A 26888-nucleotide genomic window follows, 5' to 3' on the forward strand; every position below is an offset into this window, starting at 1 on the left:
CCCCCAACTTTCCCTGAGTTAGTTTTACATTCCTGAGTTGGGTTTCGATTCAGGTAAAATGCATGATTTCCTGAAAACCATGTGGTATTTTGCTAATACGTATACTCTAAACGCTTGCTGATTGGTATAGCTAAGTTTCTATATGCTAATTCCCTCATTGCTGTAGTTACCCCTCCCTGCTAAAACTGCATAATAAAAGAGACTGTTGCGATCTAAGGGGGAGCTCTTTTTACAACCCTTTCTTCGTACTCTCTCATTTTGAAGAACTCCTGGTGTGGTGTCTTTTATTTGGCTTCTTTCGTCCTTGCGAGGACCCACTAAATTGTCTCAGCGAGGGCTGAGACCCGTTCCTGCGGGAACCCAGGACAACATTAACAGGGAACCTAGGACAACAAATAATTGTTGCAGACCAACAGCAACAATTGGTGCCAAAATCTGATTACTCATACAAAACAATGGGATCGGAGTCATCAGTGGCTGATGAGGAAAGAAATCTTGGAGCAATGATAGGTCATGGGGATCAATGGCTACTAGTCTTGATGGGAGTCTGACTGGAGTCTGACTGCCTCAAAAGACCACTCCCTAAGAGACTAAAGGGCTTCCTGGTGCAGTTGGAAACAGACTGTTGGACTAGATGGCTCAGGAATGAAATCCATCAGAATATTGTTTATGATCTTATGTAATGGACTTTACAATATATTGATAAACAATTTTGCAAATATAAATATTTTGGTAGGAACAAGGTATACATTATATCAAAGTTCTAAATGTCTTCAATCTACACCTTCTGTTAATTTATAGGATTAATAATCACACTGGTTCAAAAATATTGGGATAATTAGAATAGTGACTGAATGTCACCTTGATGACGTTTCATTCATTGAGTGCTACCCTCAGTTCTTCCTGCATCTCATTTATTAGGCTTCACATTTGGGCTTAGCAGGAAAGGATGGTTTTCTAAATAATTCAACTCCCGGTTCATTATCTCACTCACTAACATCACCTGGCTATATTCAAATTTTCATTGCAGATAAAAATGAAGCTTCACAAAAAAATGCTATGCAGTGCAATCAGAAAGTATTGCAAACTTTATATTTGTGGAGGGGAGCCAAAGTAGCAAAAGTGCTCCCCTTTCCATTTGTTTTTATCAGTAAGATGGCTAGAATATATTTTTGATAGATAGACTATTACCTCCAATCAATCAATCAATCAGATTAGCCTTAAAATGAAAATAATGCCTCTTTTATGCTATCCCTAGCACTAAAAAAAACCTAGATGGCAAAACCAACCCACATATTTGGCCTCATCTAAAATATTTTCTGAAGCTTACTGAAGATATAGATAAGGTGAACACAAGGAGTTATATTGTTCCTATGCACATGCTTGAAAAATTTCATTCTCTAAAAGGGCTATTTATGACAATCCACAATGCATCACCACTATTTAGTGAACAGAAATAACAGATCAAGCAAAAAATGGAAAAAACTCTTCACTTCCTTCTCAGTTGATTGGGCAGAAATTGATTATACAGTTGATTATACAGAATTGTGTGAAAATATCAGCTGAATAATTGCTCAAGGAGATATGTCCCTGTTGCTCCTTGAATCCAGTATATTAATGGACTAAATTATTCTATTTTCTGGATTCCTTATTTGAAATGTTGCTAACAAACAAGAGGATTTCATAATCCAAAAGGTGTTCCAAGTATTGAATTGCTGTGCGGTTCAAACAAGTTTAAATCTGTTTCGCAATGCCTTCATCTAAGGATAAGCACCACCCACATCATAAAACAGTGAATTGTAAACAGTCAAATATTGCACTTAGCTGAGTTTCTGCTTGGTGCAATAGTTTGAAATACATGTTTGTATCATTTCGGTTTGCAGATTTCATTCTAATTGTTACTGAAAACTGCTTCTGAAAGGAAATGGCTTGGATTGGATTTGTTTTATTATTATTACTATTATTATTCATTTTTACAGTTTTATTCTTTTTCAAAACGGGTAATTCCCAGAGTAACAGCTCCCAAAAGCTTCCACCAGGACCCAGGACCATACCCATTTTGGGAAATCTGCACATAATGGATTTCAAGAGGCCTTTTAAGACAATGATAAAGGTAAACCTGATGATTAACAACTATGAATGTTCTTTGCCAAAGTGTATTGATGTTGATATAAAAGTTTAGCAGTTTATCAGGTTATCCAGTTAACGAGAATAAGATTGATATGCTCCCTGTTGGTTCTAAGGAGTCTATGGAAATGTATAAAAATGACATTAACTTGGTGTTTGCATTTGTTTATATATGCTGCAAGAATTATGTAAACAAAAATATTTGTTAATAGGATTTTTCTAATTGTTTAACCTTGAAAGGGTGGTTAAAATTGCCTATGACTATGTAGAGGAAGGAAAATTACACTGATATCTGTATTAATATAATATAATAATATTATATAATATATAATAATATATAATAAGAATAGAATAGAATAGAATAGAATAGAATAGAATAGAATAGAATAGAATAGAATAGAATAGAATAGAATAGAATTTTTATTGGACTTTTATAAGTGTGATTGGACACACAAGGAATTTGTTTTGGTGCATATGCTCTCAGTGTACATAAAAGAAAAGAAAAAGAAAAAGAAAGAAAAATATATGTATACCTTCATCAAAGGTACAACATTTACAACACAAATGATGGTCATAGGATGCAATTTAACCCTTAGTGATAGCAACAAAAAGTTATAGTCATACAGTCATAAGTGGAAAGAAATGGGTGATGAAAACGATGAGAAGATTAATAGTAGTGTAGATTTAGTAAATAGTTTGACATTGTTGAGGGAATTATTTGTTTAGCAGAGTGATGGCCTTCGGGGAAAAAACTGTTCTTGTGTCTAGTTGTTCTGGTGTGCAATGCTCTATAGCGTCATTTTGATGATAGGAGTTGAAACAGTTTATGTCCTGGATGTGAGGGATCTGTAAATATTTTCACAGCCCACTTCTTGATTCGTGCAGTATACAGGTCTTCAATGGAAGGCAGGTTGGTAGCAATTATTTTTTCTAATTATCCTCTGAAGTCTGTGTCTTTCTTGTTGGGTTGCAGAACCGAACCAGATAGTTATAGAGGTGCAGATGACAAACTCAATAATTCCTCTGTAGAACTGGATCAGTAGCTCCTTGGGCAGTTTGAGCTTTCTGAGTTGGCGCAGAAAGAACAGTCTTTGTTGTCCTTTTTTGATGAGGTTTTTGATGTTAACTGTCCATTTTAGGTCTCGTGATATGATAGAACCTAGAAATTTGAAGGTTTCTACTGTTGATACTGTATTGTCAAGTATTGTGAGAGGTGGAAGTATGGAAGGGTTTCTCCTAAAGTCTACCACCATTTCTACAGTTTTGAGTGTGTTCAGTTCCAGATTGTTACGGTTGCACCACAAGGTTAGTCGTTCGACCTCACATCTATATGCAGATTCGTCATTGTCTCGAATGAGACCAATCACTGTTGTGTCATCTGTGAACTTCAGTAGTTTAACAGATGGATCATTGGAGATGCAGTCATTGGTGTACAGAGAGAAGAGAAGTGGGGAGAGCACACAGCCTTGGGGAGGCCCTGTGCTAATTGTACAGGTATATGAAGTGATCTCCCTTAGCTTTACCTGCTGCTTCCTGTTTGTTAGGAAGCTTGTGATCCATTTACAAGTCTGTTCAGGTACTTGTAGCTGGTTTAGCTTAGTTAGAAGAGTGTCTGGAATGATGGTATTGAATGCTGAACTAAAGTCTACAAAGAGGACCCTTACATAGGTCTTTGGAGATTCAAGATGTTGATGTAAGATGTAGTGCAGAGCCATATTAACAGCATCATCTGTTGATCTATTTGCTCGGTATGCAAATTGCAAAGGGTCTAAGAGCGGATCCGTGATGATTTTCAAGTAGGAAAGCACTAGCGTTTCAAAGGCTTTCATGACTACAGATGTTAAAGCAACTGGTCTGTAGTCATTCAGTTCCTTGATAGTGGGCTTCTTTGGCACTGGGATGATAGTAGAACGTTTGAAGCAAGAAGGAACATAGCACATCTCTAGTGATTTATTGAAGATATGGGTGAAGATGGGGGCCAATTGGTCAGCACAGACTTTTAAGCAAGAAGGAGTTATCTTGTCTGGGCCTGGAGTTTTTCCTGGCTTTTGTCTGTGAAATAGGTCCTGCACTTCCTTTTCTGTGATCACTAAAGGTTGTGAACCCAATGAAATGGGGTCAGTTGTAGGAGGCTTGGCTGTTGTTGGTGTGTCTAAGATGGGGGTTGTGGAGATAGGTGGCTGTAGTTTCCTTTCAAACCTGCAGTAAAACACGTTCAAGTCATCTGCCAGTTCTTGATTTCCTTCAGCCTCGGAGGGAGGTTTGCCATAGCCGGTGATAAGAGTTTTCCACGTTTGCTGGTTTATTTGCTGAAAACTGATTCATAATAATTAATTAATGAAAACTGATTAATAATAATATTAATATAATAATCCATAGGTTACCATATTTAATAACATATATTAAATGAAATGCCCATTATTTTTGATTTTTTAAAAATTTTATAAACAAACATATAATACATAATCAGTCATTCAGTGTATCATCTGGGTACATCTTTTGTGTCTTCTTCTTGTTCCTCCAATGTTAATCATTTCATAATATCATTGTTTCATTTATTATAACATTTCTCCCACATTTCTTGCTTTACTGTTAATATATTTAGCAATCTTCTCTCTCCTCTTTCTTCTTCCCATGTTTCATTACAACATTACCCTATATATATTTCTTCTCTAGCCAATGGTAAAATTGTCCCCATATCTTAAAATATTCAGATTCCTCTCTTTCTTTAATTGCCAAAGTCAATCTATTCATTTCTGCACAATCCAATATTTTCTTAATTACTTCTCCCTCTGTAGGGATTTTCTCTGCTTTCCATCTTTCCTATCCTTGCTGCAGTTATTACATGTATAATTAAATATATATTTTCTTTACTAAATTTCTCTAGTAGAATACTCAATAGGAACAGTTCAGGTTTTAAATCTATATGTTGTTGCATTATTTCTTCTAACCATGTTTTAATTTTAATCCAATAGTTTTTTGGTTCGATATGATAATACGATCCTGGTATCTGATGGCATTTCCAACATTTAGTTGATTTATCTTTAAACATTTTTGCCAATTTTTCAGGTGGCACGTGCCATCTATAAGAAGAACAGTTTTTTCCCGAAGGCCATCACTCTGCTAAACAAATAATTCCCTCAACACTGTCAGACTATTTACTGAATCTGCACTACTATTAATCGTTTCATAGTTCCCATCACCAATCTCTTTCCACTTATGACTGTATGACTATAACTTGTTGCTGGCAATCCTTATGATTTATATTGATATATTGATCATCAATTGTGTTGTAAATGTTGTACCTTGATGAACGTATCTTTTCTTTTATGTGCACTGAGAGCATATGCACCAAGACAAATTCCTTGTGTGTCCAATCACACTTGGCCAATAAAAATTCTATTCTATTCTATTCTATTCTATTCTATTCTATTCTATTCTATTCTATAAAACATTTTATATTGATTCCCTTTATATGGTGTGGATATTGTTAATTTGTAATTCCTTTCCCATAACTGTTGACATTTATCTAACTCAATTGAATATCCAAATTTTTTTTGCCAAAGCTATCATTGTTTCTTTTACCTGCTCTTCTTCTAATTCAATACTAAGTAATTATATATATATATATATATATATATATATATATATATATATATATATATATATTCTGAGGTTTTCGCGGGTGTTTGTATGTAGGTCTTTGGTTATTCGGGTTTTCTCCCGCGTAAAATTGGAAGTGTCTTGGCGATGTTTCGATGAAGTCTCATTCGTCATCTTCAGGCTTCAGCTTCGTGCTTCTGGGAGCAATGTGTGATTGCAGCTGTTTCTTCCTTTTTAACTGCTAGTGGGGGGTTGAACAGCTCAAATCCCCCTGCAACTCAGACTAATCTGAGCACAACCAATCCCCCACCCAAACAGGACACACCCCCAGCCAATCAGAGCACCAAAAAACCCCCATCCAATCAGAGCACAGCCAAGCTCCCACCCAATCAGTTCAAACCCCCACTAGCAGTTAAAAAGGAAGAAACAGCTGCAATCACACATTGCTCCCAGAAGCACGAAGCTGAAGCCTGAAGATGACAAATGAGACTTCGTCGAAACGTCGCCAAGACACTTCCAATTTTACGCGGGAGAAAACCCGAATAACCAAAGACATATATATATATATATATATATATATATATATATATATATATATATATATATATATAAAAATAATTTTATCATCTGTTCCTGTGAGTATCCTATCCAGTTCTGTCATTTCTAAATAAAAACCATTTAATTTAGCATCTTTTTCATATCTTGTTCTTATTTGCATACGAGTATACCAATCTAACTCAATCCCTTGTTCTTCTATTTCTTGTTTCCCCTTCAATTCCCTCTTATCTGTTAATACATCTTTATATCTTAGAATATTTCTAATATTGATAATATTTGGATGTATTAACGCTTCCATCGTTCATAACCATGTTGGTATTTTCAAATAATATTTATCTCTAACCTTCTCCCACACCAATAATAATGCATTTCTTACATAATGTCTTTGTAAATAAGTATGCATCTTACTTCTACCATACCATAAAAAGGCATGCCATCCCAAATGTAAATTGTGTCCTTCCAAAATTAATAATCTTGTGTTTCTTAATCCAATCCATTCTCTCATCCAAGTCAATGCTGCTGCCTGGTAATATAGTTCCCAATTTGGCAGTCCAAATCCTCCACATAGTCTCGCATCTTGTAATATTTTTATATTGATTCTCACTTTCTTCCCTTGCATATAAATTTCCATATTATTTTATTAAGGTGTTCAAAATATGTCTTTTTCACTTTTATCGGTTTTGTCTGAAATAGAAACAATAATCTCGGCAATATGCTCATCTTTACTATCGCTATCTTTCTCATTAATGATAACTGTAGATTTTTCCATTTCTCCAAGTCTTCCTCAATCTGTTTCTTTAGTTTGTAGTAGTTATCTTCCTTTATCGTTACACATTTTGAGATTAGATATATTCCTAAATATTTCATTTTCTTCACAATTTGAATATTTAGCTTCTCCGTCAATTCTCTTTTCTGTTTTTCCATTATATTTTTAACCAATATTTTTGTTTTGTCTTTATTTATTTTTAGTCCTGCAATCTCTCCATATTCTTCTATTTGTTCTAATAGTTTGGGGCCTGTTATTTGAGGCTCTTCCAATATAAAAACTAAATCATCTGCAAAGGCTTGTAATTTGTATTCTTCTTTCTTAATTTTCATTCCTTTTATTTCTTCATTTTGTCTTATATTTCTATTTAACACTTCTAATGTTAATACAAATAACAATGGTGATAATGGACATCCTTGCCTTGTGCCTTTCATTACGTTCACTTCTTCTGTCATCTCTCCATTCATCATTATTTTTGCCGATTGCTTTTTATAAATTATTTATAAATTATAAATTCATTATTTATGAATCTCTCCCCAAAATCCATCCTCTGTAATTGTTCTATCATAAATTGCCAATTCACATTATCAAACATTTTCTGTGCATCTAGAAACATCATCGCCATTTCTTTTTCTGAGTACCGTATATACTCGAATATAAGCCGATCCGAGTATAAGCCGAGGTCCCCAATTTTACCCCAAAAAACTGGGGTAAACTGGGGACTCGAGTATAAGCCGAGGGAGGGAAATGAGGCAGCTACCGGTCAGGGAAAGCCTCCCTCCCTCAGCCGAGAAGGCTGGCGGCTCCCCCGCCCTGCCCTCTCACTGCACCGGCAGGGCTTCCCCGCGCTAATGCAAAAGCCCGCCAAGTTTGCACCATCCGGTATAATGTGAAAAAAAGAAGAAAAAAAAAAACCTCGAGTATAAGCCGTATATACTTGAGTATAAGCCGAGGGGACATTTTTCAGCACAAAAAACGTGCTGAAAAACTCGGCTTATACTCGAGTATATACGGTATGCCTTGTAATATTCCAAAGTATTCAAAATTATCTTCATATTGTCTCTGATTTGTCTCTTAGGTAAAAACCCATTTTGATCCATATGAATCAATTCATTTAAAAGTTTGTTTTAATCTATTCGTCATTATTGAAGCAAAGATTTTATAATCCACATTCAACAATGAGATCAGTCTATAATTTTTGACTTGTAGTAAATCTGTATCTTCTTTAGGTATAAGTGTGACATAAGCCTCTGTCCAAGAGTCTGGAATCTTTCCCCTCATCAGTAGTTTGTTAAATAAGTCCAACATTACTTTGCTTAACACATCTTGGAATGATTTATATAGTTCTGCTGGTAGTCCATCTGGGCCTGGTGTTTTCCTATTTTTTTGTTTTTTAGTTGCCTCTGTCAATTCCATCATTGATATTCTTTCTTCTAAGGTTTCCTTATATAATTCAGGTATTTTAGGTAAATCAGATTTCTCTTAAAATTGTTTTATCTTTCCATCAGGTATCTTCTCTTGATTATATAGTCTCTCATAATAGTTTTGAATTATTTTTTTTTCTTTTCTTCATTTCTATAACATATACTTCCTTTGTCATTTTGTATTTGATTAATTAACTTCTTCTCCTTTTCCTTTTTCATTTTGTATGCCAACCATCTGCCTGGTTTATTGCATTTTCAAAAAAATTCTGTTTGGCAGACCTCAAATTTATGTGCCAAAAATTCTTGTTCAATTAAACTTAATTCATGTTTTTTCAGTTCCAGTTCTCTTTTAACTTTATCCTTTTGTGGATTTTTTTGTAGTTCTTTCTCTAATCTTTTATATTCTTCTTCCAATTTCTTCCGTGTTTGTCTTTTCTTTTTGTTTTTTCCCCCAGATATGTTATTGCCAGGCCTCTAATATATGCTTTCATTGTGTCCCATACTTTTTGAAGTGATGTATCTTTTTTTAATTTATTTTGAAGAAAATCTCCAATTTTTCTCCCAGAAATTGTTGAAATTCTTTTTCATTTACAATTGTTTGATTCAACATCCATCTATACTTTTTCTTTTGTCCTTTCCATACTATAGTGGTCAGATTATGTTCTGTCCAAAGATTTGAATAAATATTTATTTCTTGTACATTGTCTATTAAGTCTGTTGACATCCATATGATATCCTGGACCATGACAAATGTCTATTTGAATAAAAAGTATATTGTTTTTCTTTCAAATGACTATTTCTCCATACGTCTTATATACTTAATTTCACTATCATTGTGAAGAAAGTCTTCAGGAAGGTTTTTCTGGGTTTCTTATTTACTTTTGTCGTTTTATAGTCCAAATCCACATTAGTTACCACATTAAAGTCACCCATTATACATGTATTTTTATATTCCAATTCTACTATTTTTCTGTGTAGCTTCCCATAAAATTCTTCCTGTTTCTCATTTGGTGCATAAAAAGCTATTAAGAGTATTTGTTTAAAGTTCATTCTTACTTCCACCATCAAAATCCTTCCACCTTCATCTACAAATTTTAAGCATTAAAATTAAAAGCACTATTAAAAAATTAAGCATTAAAAGCACTATTTTTTCTTTTATGTATAATGGTACATATATATATGGTCTTTTGCTTAGTTGTATCAATGAAGTAAATAAAACTCCTAGTTTTGGATGTTCCAATAGTTTTGTGTGTTGTTTTCTGATGTGTACTTCCTGTAAACATATAATGTCCAGTTTTAATTTATTTAATTTATTTAAAAATCAAGTTCTTTTTAATGCCGAATTCAGCCCATTTACATTTATTGATATTGCTTTGATTTCTTCTTCCATGTTTTACTTATTACTAACTTTCAATCTTGTCATTCTTATCTCTTTTTGTTCTTTTGCATCCTTTGCTCTTGCGCCTTCTCTCATTGCTTTCTCTTCCTGTTCCTTTGTTTTTTCTTCTTTCTCTTTTACACTTCCCTCTTGATATCCAGTTTTTCTTGCTTCTCCCACTTTTCTTTCTTCTAATAATTCCCAAAAATGCTCATAGAATAATTTTGCTTTTTCAATAGAATCGAATCCTTGTCACCAGTATCCCTTCTGGTATTAGCCAACTGAAACTCACTCCTTTTGTAAGTAAAAGTCTTGTTAAAAAATGATATTCCTTCCTCAAATCTCTGACTCTTCTAGGTATTTGTCTCAACCCCATTATCTCTTTATCTTTAAATTTCCTTGCAATGTTTCTGGTTATTTGTAATATCTCTGTTTTTATTGCTTTCTTTGTGAATCTTACATGGACTTCTCTTGGCAGTTTATTCCTTATAGCATATCTTGTGTGTACTCTAAATACCTCATCCATCTCATTTATTATCTTCTCCTTGGGTTGTTCCAACACTTCTGCCAGCATCTCTGCCATTACTTCTGGCAAGTTTTCCCCTTTTTGTTCCTCCATATTTTGAAATATTAAATAATAATCAGATCTGTCCAGCTCAAGAGAGAAGATTGTTCATTCTTGACTGATGTCAATTTTTCCTATAATTCTTTCACCTTCTTTTCCTTTAAATCCGCCTTTTCCTCTACTTTTTGAATTCTTTTTTCATGGCTCCCAATCATCTCCTTCACTTCTTTAAAGTCTTCATGCAGCGACTGTATGAGATTTTTTTAATCCCTCATTTTTGATGTTTTTTAGTGTTTCTGCTGCTGTACAGGTGTGCTGTAAGTTTCTTCATCTCTTAATGTTATATATCCCAAATTTGTAATCTATTTATGGTTAGTATTTGTAATCAAAATATCTAGTTCACCCCAATGGGTGAACTAGAAAACTAGAAAAAATAAAAATCAAAGAAAAAAAATATATAAAGAGGAAAAAAGAGAAAGATGTGCTCTCCTCATTTGAGGGGAAAACTTGCCAGAAGTAATGGCAGAGATGCTGGCAGAAGTGTTGGAACAACCCAAGGAGAAGATAATAAAATAAATAGTAATCAGATCTGTCCATCTCAAGAGAGAAGATTGTTCATTCTTGATTTTTGTCCACTGATGTCAATTTTTCCTATAATTCTTCCACCTTCTTTTCCTTTAAATCCACCTTTTCCTCTACTTTTTGAATTCTTTTTTCATGTCTCCCAATCATCTCCTTCACTTCTTTTAAGTCTTCATGCAGCGACTGTATGAGATTTTTTTAATCCATCGTTTCTGATGTTTTTTAGTGTTTCTGCTACTGAATGCAGGTGTGCTGTAGTGCTCTTACTGTTATATATCCCAAATTTGTAATCTATTTATGGTTAGTATTTGTAATCCAAATATCTAGTTCACCTCAATGGGTGAACTAGAAAACTAGAAAAAATAAAAATCGAAGAAAGAAAAAATATAAAGAGGAAAAAAATGTGGAAAAATCCAAAACACCCCCCAAGCAAAAAAATTATCCACAAATACTATCCAACAAAGGAAAAAACATGGGCAGAGAAAGGAAAAAGAAATATGTATACTAAAAACCAAAAACTAAAGACAAAAACTAAAAAAAGGAAATTTTTAAGCTTCTTCAGGCTCTTCTTGTCTTAATCCAAATTTTAAGTGCTCCAACTCTATCTTTTTTCATTCACTTAGAGAAGAAGAAAAAAAGAAACAAAAACAAAAACAAAAATTTTCCACGCTTTGTTCCCACATCAAATACTCCACCAGGGGAAAAAAAACAGCAGCAAGAAGAAATAACCAAAACATCAATTGCAAAACAAAATACTTCAAAAAAACTCAGAAAGACAAATAAAAAAATAAGAAAAACAAAAACTCAAAAAGTAAAAACAAATTCAACACTCCAATCCCTTCATTCCTTTCCAGAATGTGTTTCTCTCTTCAACATCTGTTTTCTTATCTATACATCAGCATTGTCAAGGCCAGCTTTAAGTCTTATGATAACTTCCCATTCTTTTTTAAAGTCTTTTCCTTTTTGTCACTAGATTGGACTGCAGTATAACCAAACTGTACGTTTCCAAGCTTAAATTCTTTTATCAGTTTCCATTCATTTTAAATCCATTTATAATCCTTCTCTTTCTTTTTCTGAAGTCAAAATTTTTTTTAACTCTTCTTAGTTCCAAATACACATTTTTAAGTCAATCCCCAATCAATTTATCAATTCATTTAGTTCATTCAGAAAAAAAAAATTACTTTTTTCTCCCCTCTTTGGGCTTTCAGTTTCTTCACCGCTTCAATACTGAAGATGGAGAGATCTCCCTCCTCGCTTTAGCCACTGTTTATATTAAGTCCAAGACGGTATGAAAGGAAATCTTTTATTTAAAAAGTCAAGTTCTCACCCAGATGATGCACTTTCTCTTGTTTTCTCTGCTCCATTGTGACCATCCCAGATTCTTAGTGGCTCCTATGGCCACTTTCTCAGCTGTCAGGTTCAAGAAGCTACCTCTGATCAACCCAGGAGTTTGCGGATTCCCTGAGTTGATCAGTCCATGCTTCTCTAGTTCACCATCCCTAGGAAATGGCTTAGGTCAATTAAGACCCCCGATCAGCTGGGATACCAGCAGTTCTTCCAAAGCCCCCCAAAAAACTGTTGTCATGCTGCGACACTGGCCACACCTCTCCTATGCCCATTGTTCAAAAATTTCAGCTGTATTTCCTGCTCCAGAGAATTTTTCCAAAACAGCTGACTGAAAAACATAATTTTGAACCTTACTCACAGGATTTTAATTCCTGCTTAAATATGACAAGGTTCAAAGAATTTGCAGCCTGCTTTAAAATTTTGAGATTTTTACAAAGGTGTAGGAAATATTTATAAAAAAATAATAATAACTGTCAGTATTTTTAAAATAACTGCATGGTTTTTGCACTAGATTCCTTTAAATTCTGATTTATTATATTTAAAATAAACTCAAAGCTGTTGCATTTATAGAGAAGCAGATGAGGTTGTTCCTATTATGCACATTAATCTATCACATGTCAGACTGGCAAAATGAGAGAATATGTAATAAATGGTGTCATTACAGACTGCATTAAAAAAAATCCTTCATCCATTGATAATATCAGTTCATTGCTAAACATGTGAGGTAGTTTCAAGTTCCCATTTCTACAGCATAAATGGAGACATTTGTAAATAGGATTACTAGGAAACAATGAGTAGGAAACATTATGTTTCAAGACAGAAGTAAATATATTGACAGAGTACTTCTTGTCATTTTTAAGTGAATCCCTGTTTTTCTTGTAAGTAGCTAATTCTTCCAAACCGTTTGGATTGGAAGACCCCTATCAGCTCTGCCCTGTCCTTTAGAATTAAAGAGATATGCTAGCAACCTTCAGTAACAATGAAAGATCATAGAGAGGATTCTGCAGCATCTGAGGAAAATAACATACCACATCAAGTCCAACATAAATGATTAATAATGTAATTAAAATGTGGTACTTGAAGAACAACTCTGTAGTTTCGAAGTCAGACTTTCCCTGCTCTAGGAGGCAATGGTGTCAGTCTCTTCCTGTCACTTTAGGAAAGCTTACAGAGCACCAGAAGTTTCCTTACACAGGAGGGATCTGGGAATAACTGCCGGCATTTTATTTTATAGGAATTTCTTAAAACTGTTTCATTTTCTTTAGGTGTTAGTGCTTATGCACAGATGAGCGGTCAATGTGCCATGTTGTGTGCAGTGGATCAAAAATGGTGCTTCATGGAGGGATAGAAATAAATATATCAAAAATTGTTATTATTGAAAATGTTCTTCCTGCATAGTTAACTTCTTTAAAATTTCCAAAACTTGACCGAATTCTGCCATGAGTATCCAATGGACAATAGCATTTTTATGCTTGTTAAAAAAATATAATAATTTATACCACAAAAGAAAGGAAGAAATACTTCAATCTTGGATTTGTGAGACATGATTTGTAACAGAATTTTACTTATGTGAGGCTAATTGTTGATCAGAATTGCCTCTCATTTTTCATCTGCTGAATTCCAGTTGTCCAAAGAATATGGTCCCGTTTTCCGTCTTCAAATGGGGTGCCAGGAAATGGTGGTGCTGACTGGCTATGAGACGGTCAAGGAGGCTTTGGTGAACCAGGCAGAGGCATTTGCAGAGAGAGCTTTTGTCCCCATTTTTGAGGACTATGCAAAGGGGTTTGGTAAGTTGTTTATTCTAAATTGCAGTTGATACTCCTTGCAACATTCTAATCAATATTATGTACAACTCACTCAGAAATACAATGAAAATATGATGGTAATAAATAACAACAACAACAACAGAGTTGGAAGAGACCTTGGAGGCCTTCTAGTCCAACCCCCTGCCCAGGCAGAAAAACTTACACCACTTCAGAGAAATGCTTATCCAACATCTTACTAAAAATTTCCAGTGTTGGAGCATTCAGAACTTCTGCAGGCAAGTTGTTCCACTCATTAATTGTTCTGACTGTCAGGGAATTTCTCCTTAATTCTAAGTTGCTTCTTTCCTTGATCAGTTTCCACCTATTATTACTTGTTCTACCCTCAGGTGTTTTGGATAATAGTTTGACTCCCTCTTCTTTATGGCAACCTCTGAGATATTGGAATACTGCTATCATGTCTCCCTTAGTCCTTCTTTTCATTAAACTAGACATACCCAGTTCCTGCAACCGTTCTTCATATGTTTTAGTCTCCAGTCCCCTAATCTTCGTTGTTGCTCTTCTCTGCACTCTTTCTAGAATCTTTTTTTACACCATGGCAACCAAAACTGAATGCAATATTCCAAGTGTGGCCTTACCAAGGCATTATAAAGTGGCACTAACACTTCACATAATCTTGATTCTATCCCTCTGTTTATGCAGCCCAGAACTGTGTTGGCTTTTTTGGCAGCTGCTGCACACTGCTGGCTCATATCTAAATGGTTGTCTACTAGGACTCCAAGATCCCTCTCACAATTACCACTATTGAGCAAGGTACCACATATACGGTACCTGTGCATTTTGGGGTTTTTTGCCTAAATGTAGAACTTTACTTTTTTCTCTGTTGAATTTCATTTTGTTAGATAGTGCTCAATGTTCAAGTGTGTCAAGATCCCTCTGTATCTGGAGCCTATCTTCTGGAGTGTTTGCTATTCCTGCCAGCTTGGTGTAAAATGGTAGTAAACAGTATTTAAAAAAGAACATTTTTCAACCAATGCATGCAGTTACACCCAAACTTCTTGCACCAAACTAAGAGTAATGCTGGTGTACTGGTGTTGCTGCCCAAGAGAACTTTATCTAAAGGCGATGGCAGCAACCAGTAGTGTTTGACTTTTGCATCTCTTCTTTCTCTTCCACCCTCCGCCTCCCTCTCTCACTCCCTGTGTGTCTCATGGTTTGTTTATCAACCATGACACATAGCAACCTTTTCGCCAGAACTATTTACAGTTTATGGATTACATGTAGAATGTTTCATCTGAAGTTTTCATAGAAGAGAATTTGGACAGCTTCTGGAAATCACAACAGATTGATTTGACTTAATCCCTCAGGGCCAACAGAAGCATTCAGAAAACAAAAGATATAGCAATTTTTTATTTATTAAATTTAATGGCCACCCATCTTACTACAGGATAACTCTGTAAGGAATAATTGTACTAACAGTAAGAATCCAATCCTTGAACATGTTTGTTTTACTTGTTTGCAAATTTGGGGTGCAGGAAACCCCAGGATCATGCATGCATTGTTCTTCATTTGCCCCAAATTATGGTACCTGAGAATTTGCACAGCCAAGTCAGTAGTCCTTCGGGAGAAGGGCGGTAAATCAAAACAATAAATAAATAAATAAATAAATAAGTAGTAGTAAATTTTGAAATTAGCTGGTCCACTGTGTAAGGCAGGAGAAGGGCTGTTCTCCCAGAGTTCAATTTGGATTGTCTCCTACTATTTCTCCTTGCAAGAGACACCAGGGGTATTTTTACATGCTGAACTGCAATCCTTACTCATCATAGGCAGCTTAAACCTTAAAGTTCATACTTAAGTAACCACCTGATGAGAACATGAACACTGCATTTGCTATGCTAGAAGTAAATAAATGCTTTCCATACCCTTCAATGTTTATGTTCTTCAGACATATGCATTATAATGGTGGAATTTTCCTGGTTCAAAGTGAACTTTAACTTGAACTCTTATTTCTAATTTGACCTCTTATTTACCTCTCCAGGTATTATTCTTGCTCATGGTGAGAACTGGAGACAGATGCGAAAGTTTTCAATATCTGCATTACGGGATTATGGAATGGGCAAGAGGGTTGTTGAAGACAAAATCAGTGAAGAATGCAGTATCTTGATAAAAACATATGAGACTTATGAAGGTGAGTTGGTATTTTGTCCTACAGACTTTCAAGACAATCTATATATAGAAGATCTAGAGCATTGATGGCTAACCTTTTTGCCATTGCAACAGATGGGGGGAAGGTTCACATGTGCGCCTGCCCACACCCATAATTCTATGCACCCCGCCCCGTGCTCCGTGCCTGGAGAAACAAGTAAGTCCAATTCCTAACACCTTTTCATATATAAAAGCAGTGCTCATATTGGAAACAATTTATCCTTCCATAAACTTCAATAGCTAATTTAGTATAATTGAGTATAACAATTCCTCATAAATAACAGCTATTGGCATATTTTTCTGAAAAGTTTCCTCTAGATCCATGATGGAAAATCTATGGCATGTGTGCCACAGGTGGCACACGTAGCCATATCAGTGGGCACGCCTGCATGCGCGTGCAACCCCCCTCCCCCCTGTTCCTGACACGCAATGGCCTGTAGGCCAGTTTTTCTTTCTCACCTGGCTCCAGATCCTCTCTATGCATCTGGGGAGGGCGAAAACAGCCTTCCCCACCACCACCCCGGAAGCCCGAAATGGCACATTTCCCAACTTCCGGTTGGACAGGAAGTGTCTTTTTTTCTGTCCCCAGCCTCCAGAGCCTCTCTAGGGCCTGGGGAAAGTTGTTTTTGCCCTCCCTAGATGCATAGAGAGGATATGGAGCCAGGTGAGAAAGAAAAACAAGGCTCCCCCCCCCAGGCCCTCCGGAGGCAGGAAACAGCCTGTTTCCCTACTTCTGGTGGGTCCAGAAGGCCCGAAAATCAGCGGCTGGTGTGCGCATGTGTGCTGGAGCTGAGCAAGTGGGCCCACTGATATGGCTACGTGTACCACCCGTGGAACACGTGCCATAGGTTCGCCATCACGGATCTAGAGGAATCTTTTCAGAAAAATATGCCCAAAACTGTTATTTATGAGGAATTGTTATTCTAAATTAGCTATTGAAGTTTATGGAAGGATAAATTGTTTCCAATATGAGCACTGCTTTTGTATATGAAAAGGTGTTAGGAATTGGACTTACTTGTTCCTCCAGGCTTTGAGTCAGTGATACTCATGTTATCCAATTAAGTAGAATAAGTTAAAAACCTAAGCACTAAACCAACACCATTCACCACAATTCTTGGTTCTCCAAGTGATCCACTTTCCGGTACCCTCTCATCATTCCTACCCAGGCATTCCTGTCCTTTAACACTCTCCTTATCACCACTAGATCACGTGGAGATTATTGCACAATTTCCTCTTAAACTCACAGCTCAGAATTCTATTATCTTCATTCCGTGGAACATAATATGCAACTATCACCAATATATAAACTCCTATTTTGATCCCACATGTCAGGCATACCAAATTTTGAAAGAATGAAGAATGAATATGGCTAATAAAAATTATCAATATCTTTCTCTGTATTTAATGAAATTATTAAGTTACCTTCCCCCTTAACACTACATTTTTTTCTCATTAACAATTCATTGCTTACAATGAACAAATATTAAATGATCAGGATGCATTAAACTTCCCAAAACCTTTCTGGTGTCAGCAATATTTTCATATGTTGTTTGGAAATACATTGGTCACGATCATCATCTGTTTTAGGAATTAGGAAGTGGAAACTGCATTAAGAAAGAGTGACAAAATAGTGGATGCAAAATCTTCTGAGAAATATATCAAAGTTAACCTACCAAAATACCTGTACATCCTTTATCAGTCTAGTGTCTATTAGTTCTGTTGACAATTTCAGCTTATCTTTATGGTCCAGCACTCTCTGTTCCAGATTACATGACTCTCTGTTAATTCACTTCTGCAATGATGGGTGGGGAGTTAGGTCCTTAAAACATCTTACTGTAACAGTTTCAAATTTTTGCAAGGAATACAATCATTTTGAATAAATTGTAGATAAAAGTTAGCTTCTTCTCTGATGAGAAGAGCTGAGACTCTGTCCTTCACTATAGAGAGGGAAACTGTGTTCTGAAGCCTTACATTTATTTTGTTAAAAGCTTTTGTGTTACTCATGTATTCTACATGTTGCCAGCAACATGTAGAATAAATCTAAATAAATCTAATCTAAATAAATCTAATCTAAACATTAAATACAACCTCGATGGACATTACGTTACAGATGACCCCCACCCTGTTAAAGACCTTGGAGTTTTCATATCCAATGATCTAATGACCCACTGCAACTACATCGCAAAAAGGCTTTAAAAGTTGTAAACCTAATCTTACGTAGCTTCTTCTCCAGAAATACTACACTGCTAACCAGAGCTTATAATACATTTGCTAGACCAATTCTTGAATACAGCTCGCCTGTCTGGAACCCATATCACATTTCAGACATCAATACAATTGAACATGTCCAGAAATATTTTACAAGAAGAGTTCTCCACTCCTCTGAACAACAAAAAAATACCTTATGCCACCAGACTTGAAATCTTGAATTTAGAAAACTTAGAACTCCGCCGCCTTCGACAGGACCTGTGTTTAACTCATAGAATCATCTGTTGCAATGTCCTTCCTGTTGAAGACTACTTCAGCTTCAATCATAACAATACAAGAGCAAACAATAGATTTAAACTCGATGTTAATCGTTTCAATCTTGATTGCAGAAAATATGACTTCTTTAACAGAGTTATTAGTGCTTGGAACACACTACCTGACTCTGTGGTCTCTTCTCAAAATCCCCAAAGCTTTAACCAAAAACTCTCTACTATTGACCTCACCCCATTCCTAAGAGGTCTATAAGGGGCGTGCATAAGAGCACAAACGTGCCTACCGTTCCTGTCCTATTCATTATATCCAATTAATATAGTTATTACATACTTATGCTCATATATATGCTTATATATTATATAGTTATTTTCATGCTTATGCTTATACATACTGTTGTGACAAATAAATAAATAAATAAATAAATAAAATAAAATAAAATAAAATAAATATAAAATAAAATAAAATAAAATAAAATAAAATAAACATGGTCTATCTTTCGCTGTTCTTCCATTTCCACACTGAACACAGGGGCTAGAATGCTGCTGCTTCATTTTACCTGTTATCAGAAATGTAACTGCTTCTCACTCCAAACGATGCATGTCTCTAGTGCTACATTAATGTGTAACTACAGTACTTCTGGTTTTAAAAGGATGGGTTACAGAATTATTCTTTCTGTTACTGTCAGTAAATTTTAGCTCATAAATCCATGTTTTCTTTCTATCTTCTATGCAGAGTATAAAGTAGTTTCTATGATAAATGCTATAAATAAGCAATCTAAAGGTGATGAAGAGCAGGTTTAATTCTGTGATCCTTTCACAATTCTGTTTTAATTTATTGCTCATGACCAGGAAAGCCATTTGACCCAGCAACAATTCTGAAAGCTGCAGTTGCCAATATCATAGTTTCTTTTTTACTTGGCAAAAGATTTGAATATGAAGATGCTACACTTCTAAGACTCCTGGAGTTAATTGAAGAAAATGTACACCTTGCAGGAACCCCTGCTGTGTTGGTAATGTAATGTTTCATATGAAGAAAAATGTCATCCCTACAGTTTATTAAGGTTTAATTTGTGAGATTTGGATCTTAATTAATTAGTAAACTTGATTTATCATATCTTTAGCACCCACGTATTTCATAGTTGATTATATTGATGGTGATTTTGGAGGCTATGGTACAAACCTATTCCGATAAAAATGCTTTGAGATGTTTATCAGAAAATATATTCATAGTATTAAGTTCTCTTAATATGCTAGCTGGGAAACAAAAGAATCTTAACAATAGAAGGCCACGACCTACAGGTAGGATGACATGCATTCTTGTGGGGTGAAAAATACAAAACCCATAGGTATTTTAAAAGACATATAATTAGGAATTCATTACTATTAATTTGGAATAAAATCAAAAAACATTATATGAATATACCATTCTGGGCTTCCCTCAATGAAATACTAACACACCCAAATTTAATAGATGGGACTAAAATAATTAGATACAGGTATATATTAAATGAATCGGGAACATTAAAAACAAAACAAGAATTGGAACAGGATTTGAATAGACAAGTTGAATGGTGGATGTATCTCCAAATCAGATCAAAATATTTAGAAGACTCTAAGATTAATCAGATACAATTGGAACAAAATGAATTGGATAAAATAATATACGGGAAAGACCAAAAACTAATTAGCAAAACATACAATTTTTTGTTACGGTATAAAATTGAAGAAGAAATAGTGAAAGATACCATGATTAAATGGGCAAGAAATTTTAACCATACAATAGAATTAGAGAAGTGGGAAAAGATGTGGAGAACAAACATGAAATTGACAATATTGACAGCATACAAGGAAAACCAGATGAAAATGTTTCATAAATGGCATCTCCCACCAGCCAGAATAGCAAAGATGTTCCCCAATAACTCACCAAAGTGTTGGAAATTTAAGAGCAATTACGGAACATATTATCATCTCTGGTGGACCTGGTTTGACCTTAATTCTGGGCCAAAATTTAAAGTGGTTACAGGAAATAATACAGGAACCAATAAAGGAAGAGCCAGAACAATTTTTATTAGGGATCCCAACAGAAAACTATACAAACAAAAAAATATTACCCAAATTTACAAATATTTGCTAGAAGTAGAATTGGAAGAAGTAGTGAAAGGATGTATGATTGCATGGGTCAAAATATTGGACATAATATAAATTTAACAGATTGGGAGAAAATATGGAACAGAAATTGTAAACTAATAAAACCAGCAGCATACAAAGAAAATGCACATAAAATGTTCTACAGGTGGCACCTACCCCCTTCGAGACTAGCGAAAATGTATCTCAAAATGTCTCCCATATGCTGGAAATGTAAAAATAAAGAGGGAACATATTACCCTATGTGGTAATCCTGCCCCGAATCCCGTAAATATTGGTTAAAAATTAAAAAGTGGCTACAAGAAATCACGAATGAACAATTGGATCTAGAACCCGAACTTTTTTTATTGGGGATTTTTTAAAAAAAATACATGAAGAGTATAAAATATTAATACTACATATATTAACTGCTGCTAGGATGACCTTCATTCAATGTTGGAAAGAGCCATGTGTGCCCACAGAGAGACTTATTATACAAAAGATCATGAATTGTGCTGTAGGAATTTAGCACCCACCCCCCTCCTAGAAGAATGAAATATTTTAGAAAATATTTAAAAAGGTAGAATATATTTCCCTGGATGAGAAATGGAGAAACATGTTTTAAAGACAAAGCAGCTCCCTGCAACTTCCTGCCAACCCCCACTTTTGTCAATGGGTCAGAGGTAGAAACTCATTCTCCCCACCTTTGTCAATGGGCAATTAAGGCTTCAGCCAAGCTCACTCAATCCCCCCACCTTTGTCAATGACCGTCATTTGCAACACAATAAAGCAGAAACTCACCACATGGCAAGGCTCAGGCAAGCTTGAGAGACAACTACAATGTTAGCTAAGACCCCCACCCCCTGGGAGTCTGTCAACCAATCAGGATACTCTTCCTGTGCCCCAGAAAGTTCAAAGCTCAGAAAAAGCATAAAACCAGGGAGCACACAGGATCTCAGCCCTTTTCTGTTCAGGATCTCAAGCCATGTGATCCTGGTCACCATTAAACCATCTTTCCAAGCAGTCTCCATGTTTCCAGTGTCTTTGTCCCCACTTGGAACTGAACCCAGATGGATATTTCTTCCAACAGTGCAGAAATGGACAAACTAACTCTGAGTTTGAAGGATAAAGAGACATCAGTATTCTATGGTATATGGGAACGGTGATATGGATGGATGGAAAGGAGATAGGAATATTCAGTTACTAAGTATAATCAATAGATAAAATAAGAACAAAAATATGTACAATTTAATGTTTGTCATTATTGCATGGATTATTGTTAGTAGAAAAACACAAATAGCTGTTAAGTGATATAATCTTTTCTTTTTCCTTTTTTTCTATGCTTTTAATGTAAAAAAGTTCAATGAAGTGTGTGTGTGTGTATATATATATATATATATATATATATATATATATATATATATATATATATATATATATATATATATATATATATATATATATATATATATAACTATACAAACTGTACGCAATACTTAATAGTCCATATATTAACAGCAGCATGTATAGCCTACGCCCAAAACTGGAAGAAGGAAAATCAACCAACAGAGGAAGAATTAATTAAAAAAATACTAGAATGGACAAACTTACAAAAGAAATCAAAGAGAAAGAAGATACAGAATATTATAAGGTCTGGAGCAAATGGTATGAATAGTTAGAAAATAGGTAATATAAGAAAATTGAACAACAAGGTAAAATGTAGAAGAAATAAAGAACGGTAGATAAATAAAAGTAGAATAAGATAGAATTAAAATATGTATAAACAATAGGAAAGGACAACCTTGAATAGCTGATAAACAGTGATATGTATATAAATGTTGTATGTTTTGTCTTTCGTTTCAACGTGTTTAAAATATTTTTTTTTTTTTTAAATGCTACCTCTCTTATTATTCTACTCTATTTCAGGTATATAATGTGTTTCCCAAGTTAGGATTCCTTTTGGATGCTCGTACAAAAATTATGAATAACCGAAAAGAGTTCCATGAATTCATACAGGCCACTTTCCTTGAAAATCTCAAAGAGTTTGATGAAAATAATCAGAGGACTTTTATTGATGCATTTCTTGTTCGGCAGAAAAAGGTAATTTTAAAAAGCATTTTAAGTATGCAAGGAAATGTAACTGATTTTTTTTCTTTCATGTGCTTTAAAAATATTCTGGCTGGTACCAGAATACATGCAGCTGGGGAAAATCCTTGCTTTAGAAATGTCCAGGAAAACAATTTCTTGTAGTGAAAGCCAGGAGTGAATATGTGAGTGTAGTTTGGAATTTGTGTAATCTCATTCTCAGATTCTGTGGGGATATAAACAAACAAAAATAATAAAAATTAATAACCTCTACCAGCAAGGACACTATTAAACAGCCAAGGCTGATTAAAATAGTGATCATGTTTAAAACTTTATGAAACAACATTCAGGAGGGGCTGTAAGTAACTCCAGGGTATGAGATTTCCCATTATTTGGCAGCTCCCCATCTTCCTGAATTCCTGAGTGGTGGCTCTCCGCAAGTCTTCTTGCAGCATCCTTCATGGCCAACAGATTCACTGTTCGTGTGATGTCTTTATTCCTTGTGTGTCTATTAAAGCTACTACAATACTTGTACACCTCTAACTGGAACTTTTCCCTGTAAAATGCAACACTGGTTTTTTGTAGCAGTTGAGTGAAGCAGTCACATGGGGGTCTCACTTAACAACCACTTTTCTCAATGTCCAACTGTGGCCATAAATCAAGGATTACCTGTAGCACCACTTCTATTGTCTCTCATGGAGGGATAATTCTAGTAGGGAGATGGTCAGCTGGGCCCTTAGGAAGCAACTCTTTAATCTTTATTTATAAACATTGGGATATTAATTATTGGGATATGGGTTGGGATATGTGGGGAATACTCTTCCTATTGGTCCAGAAACTGATCAGTGCAGGAGAAGAGGAAAGCCATTCTCCCTTTTTTAGAAATTGCAGTCTAAGGAAATCCATGGAAAAGTGAAAGTGAGCTCTCAAATCTGAAATCTTTCTTCTTAAAGATTCATAAAATCACTCTTCATGAAAGAAAGCATTGAGCTGGCATGTATTGAGAAGAACTGGCAGAGAGAAGTGGGGAAGGTAATCGCAATTTTTCTCCAAATTCATTGCTGGTTCTTCCATTGTCACCATTCACTGGAACATAACGATGCAACAGTCACTCAGCAGATGCACTTCCCTACACAGCTACAGCAAAAAGATGTCCTGAATTCATGTATCCTGAATTATGGCACTTCTCCCGTAATTGACCCTAATTTTAATTCCCCTGCATACATAGATATATGCCAATCTACAAGATGAAGCTGTCTTCATTTAGATGAAGTTCCTTTTCCATTTTCTCTTAAATTTCAAAACAGGAAACATTTTATTTTTTTCTTTATTTCAATTCATTCAGTAATTCATGGTCTTTCCCATATGCTTCTCATTATCACAAGCTACAGTCTTCTTTAGCCCTGGCCGTAAACAGATGCATCCATAAACCCTAGTATGGATAATTCTTTGTGGCAAGACACACCCACAGCCTCTTTGGGCACATTTTAGCCAGCATGCGACAACACCATCAAAGGTCAATTTTGCTGCATATAGGAACTAAAAATAGAATCTCTAATTTAAAGTCTACTTTGCAAGCCACTCTACTATTGTCTGCAACTCAATATAGATAATCCTTGAATTATGACAGCAATTCAGCCTGGAATTTCTGTTACTGAGCGATGGTTGTAAAGTACAATTGAATTGCTTAGTGATAGGAATCCCTGCATTTCCAACTGCCATTGTTAACTGAACTGAAGTGGTTGTTAGACAAGGACTTCCTCACAACTTCCTATGGCTTCCCACAACCAAAGCCAGGGGAGGAAGCCAACAGGAAGTTGCCATCCCAGGAGGCTTCCAATCAGCCAGCAGGTTGGTAAGTAGCTGCTGCTGGGTGTGGGATGACATGCAGGGGTATGTAAGTGGCTGGAGCAGAATAGTGCAAGCACAGACTGATTGGAATGGTTGCGTCCAGATGGGGAGAGACTGAGGGAGGGCATGGGATTGTGGGGTGCACAAGGGTGCAAGGGAGGGGGAGTCAAGGCTTGGGAAGGAGTGTGGTGTTGCACAGAGGGGCGAGTGGAGAGATTTACCCCAGAAAATCCCTGCTGGCTTCCCATTATCTTTATGGAGGAAACAACAAGGAAGACTGCAAAAGGCAAGCAATTAATCACAGCCACTGAACTATAGTAAGTGCTAGACCATGGTTGCCAAGCACCCAAAGCAGGATCGTGTAATTGTGGGACTGCTCAGATGGTTGGAAGTCCAAGAATTGGTTACAACCACCATTTGTTTACTATCATTTTAACTTGAAATGCTCCTGGAATGAATGGTCATAAGTTAAAGACTATCTCTAGGAGGTACATTAGTGACATATTCAGGACGCTTATATTTTGCTTTAGTCTGTTTGATAAGGCTTTATATAAGCAGAAATCTCAAGGCTAGATTTAATCATGGTCATAATCACTGTAACTATATTGATAGCCTTTCCCCCATTATAAATAATAATCCTAAAATTTATTACAGTTAAGGAACACACTGTCCTCCAGTTTTTGTGAAGTACAACTCTCACAATATCTTGACACTGGAAATTTGGAGGACACTGCTTTATATAAGCAGAAATCTACAGTGTAAATTTAATCATGGTCATAATTAATCATGGTCGCTATTAATATATAGTTTGATAGCCCACTGTAGATATTAATCCTAATATTTATTACAGATAAACAACACAGTGTACTCCAGTTCATGTGAACTACAACTCTCACAATGTATATAGATTATAGACATACATTAAATGTCCTTGATATCTTTTCTTTATACTCTTCAGGAGAATCAGAAGTCAACAAATAGCTATTTCCATAATGATAACCTTATAGGTCTTGTGGATAACCTATTTATTGCTGGTATGGATACAACTTCGAACACTTTGTACTGGACCTTACTCCTAATGATGAAGTATCCAGAAGTTCAGAGTAAGCAGTTTTTATTTGATTGATTTTCAATAAAAGTGTGTGTAATTACATGCCAAAATAACATGTGGGTGGGAGAATAAGAAGAAAGTATGAGTTGCTCCATCTGTTTTTATTTGAAGGGATTAATGTGACACGAGAGTGATTATAACCATGATGGCAAATCTATGGCACACATGCTACAGGTGGCACGCAGCACCCTCTCTGTTGGCATGCAAACTGTCACCCCAGTTCAGCTCCACTGTGCATGCAAGCATAAATCACAAATGATTATCTATAACTGTTCTTTGGAATTTTTGCATAAACTACATGTAAAGCAAAATTGAAATTAGGAATCATCTTGATGCATAATGTGATTCTATTTTCTCAGGGAAGGTCCGAGAAGAAATTGCAAAAGAGGTTGGGGTTCGTCAGCCAAGGACAGAAGACCGATTCAAAATGCCTTACACCAATGCAGTAATTCATGAAATTCAAAGGTTTGCTGATATTGTTCCAACCAATTTGCCCCATGCAACCACCAAGGATATAACTTTCAAAGGCTTCTTCATTCCCAAGGTGATTGCTGTGAAATTGTTAATGTTCCAATCTTACTTTGTACAATATAAACAATTTATGACTATAATTGAGCCCACAATCTTAATCATAAGTCATGATGGACATAAAGTGCATCACTATGTGACCACGCCCACTTTTATGACCTTTTTTGTGGCACTCATTAAGCAAACATTGGGGTCATAAAGTGAATGCTGTGGTCATTAAGTGGAACCAGTATTCACTGTAGCACTTTTTGGCCAGAAACTGAAAGTAAATGCCAGTTTCTTGCAAAAACATAAATTGCAGTCATATGATCATGGGAGGCTACAAACAACCATAAATGTGGGCTGGTTGCCAAGTACCCAAAATATGGCTATGTGACCATACTGGGTGGGA

At 35.5% G+C, this 26888-nt stretch overlaps 1 protein-coding gene across 4 annotated transcripts in view; it reads left to right on the top strand.

Moving 5' to 3' along the window:
- The first annotated feature begins 1797 nt into the window (after positions 1–1797).
- The window catches only part of LOC131198554 (cytochrome P450 2K1-like), a 34980-nt gene continuing 9889 nt past the window's right edge, over positions 1798–26888 (top strand). For 3 of the 4 annotated variants that reach the window (XM_058183334.1, XM_058183351.1, XM_058183359.1), the window contains exons 1-8: positions 1798–2113; positions 10096–10155; positions 13975–14137; positions 16152–16301; positions 19648–19808; positions 22849–23022; positions 25817–25961; positions 26329–26513. In XM_058183334.1, coding sequence (XP_058039317.1) covers positions 1925–2113; positions 10096–10155; positions 13975–14137; positions 16152–16301; positions 19648–19808; positions 22849–23022; positions 25817–25961; positions 26329–26513 — 1227 coding nt within the window. In that variant the 5' untranslated portion in view covers positions 1798–1924. The remainder of the gene's footprint in view (positions 2114–10095; positions 10156–13974; positions 14138–16151; positions 16302–19647; positions 19809–22848; positions 23023–25816; positions 25962–26328; positions 26514–26888) is intronic. The other variant, XM_058183342.1, reaches the window with a different exon arrangement.

Source organism: Ahaetulla prasina, chromosome 1 (genome assembly GCF_028640845.1).
Source record: "Ahaetulla prasina isolate Xishuangbanna chromosome 1, ASM2864084v1, whole genome shotgun sequence".
In the NCBI taxonomy this organism is placed as follows: domain Eukaryota; kingdom Metazoa; phylum Chordata; class Lepidosauria; order Squamata; family Colubridae; genus Ahaetulla; species Ahaetulla prasina.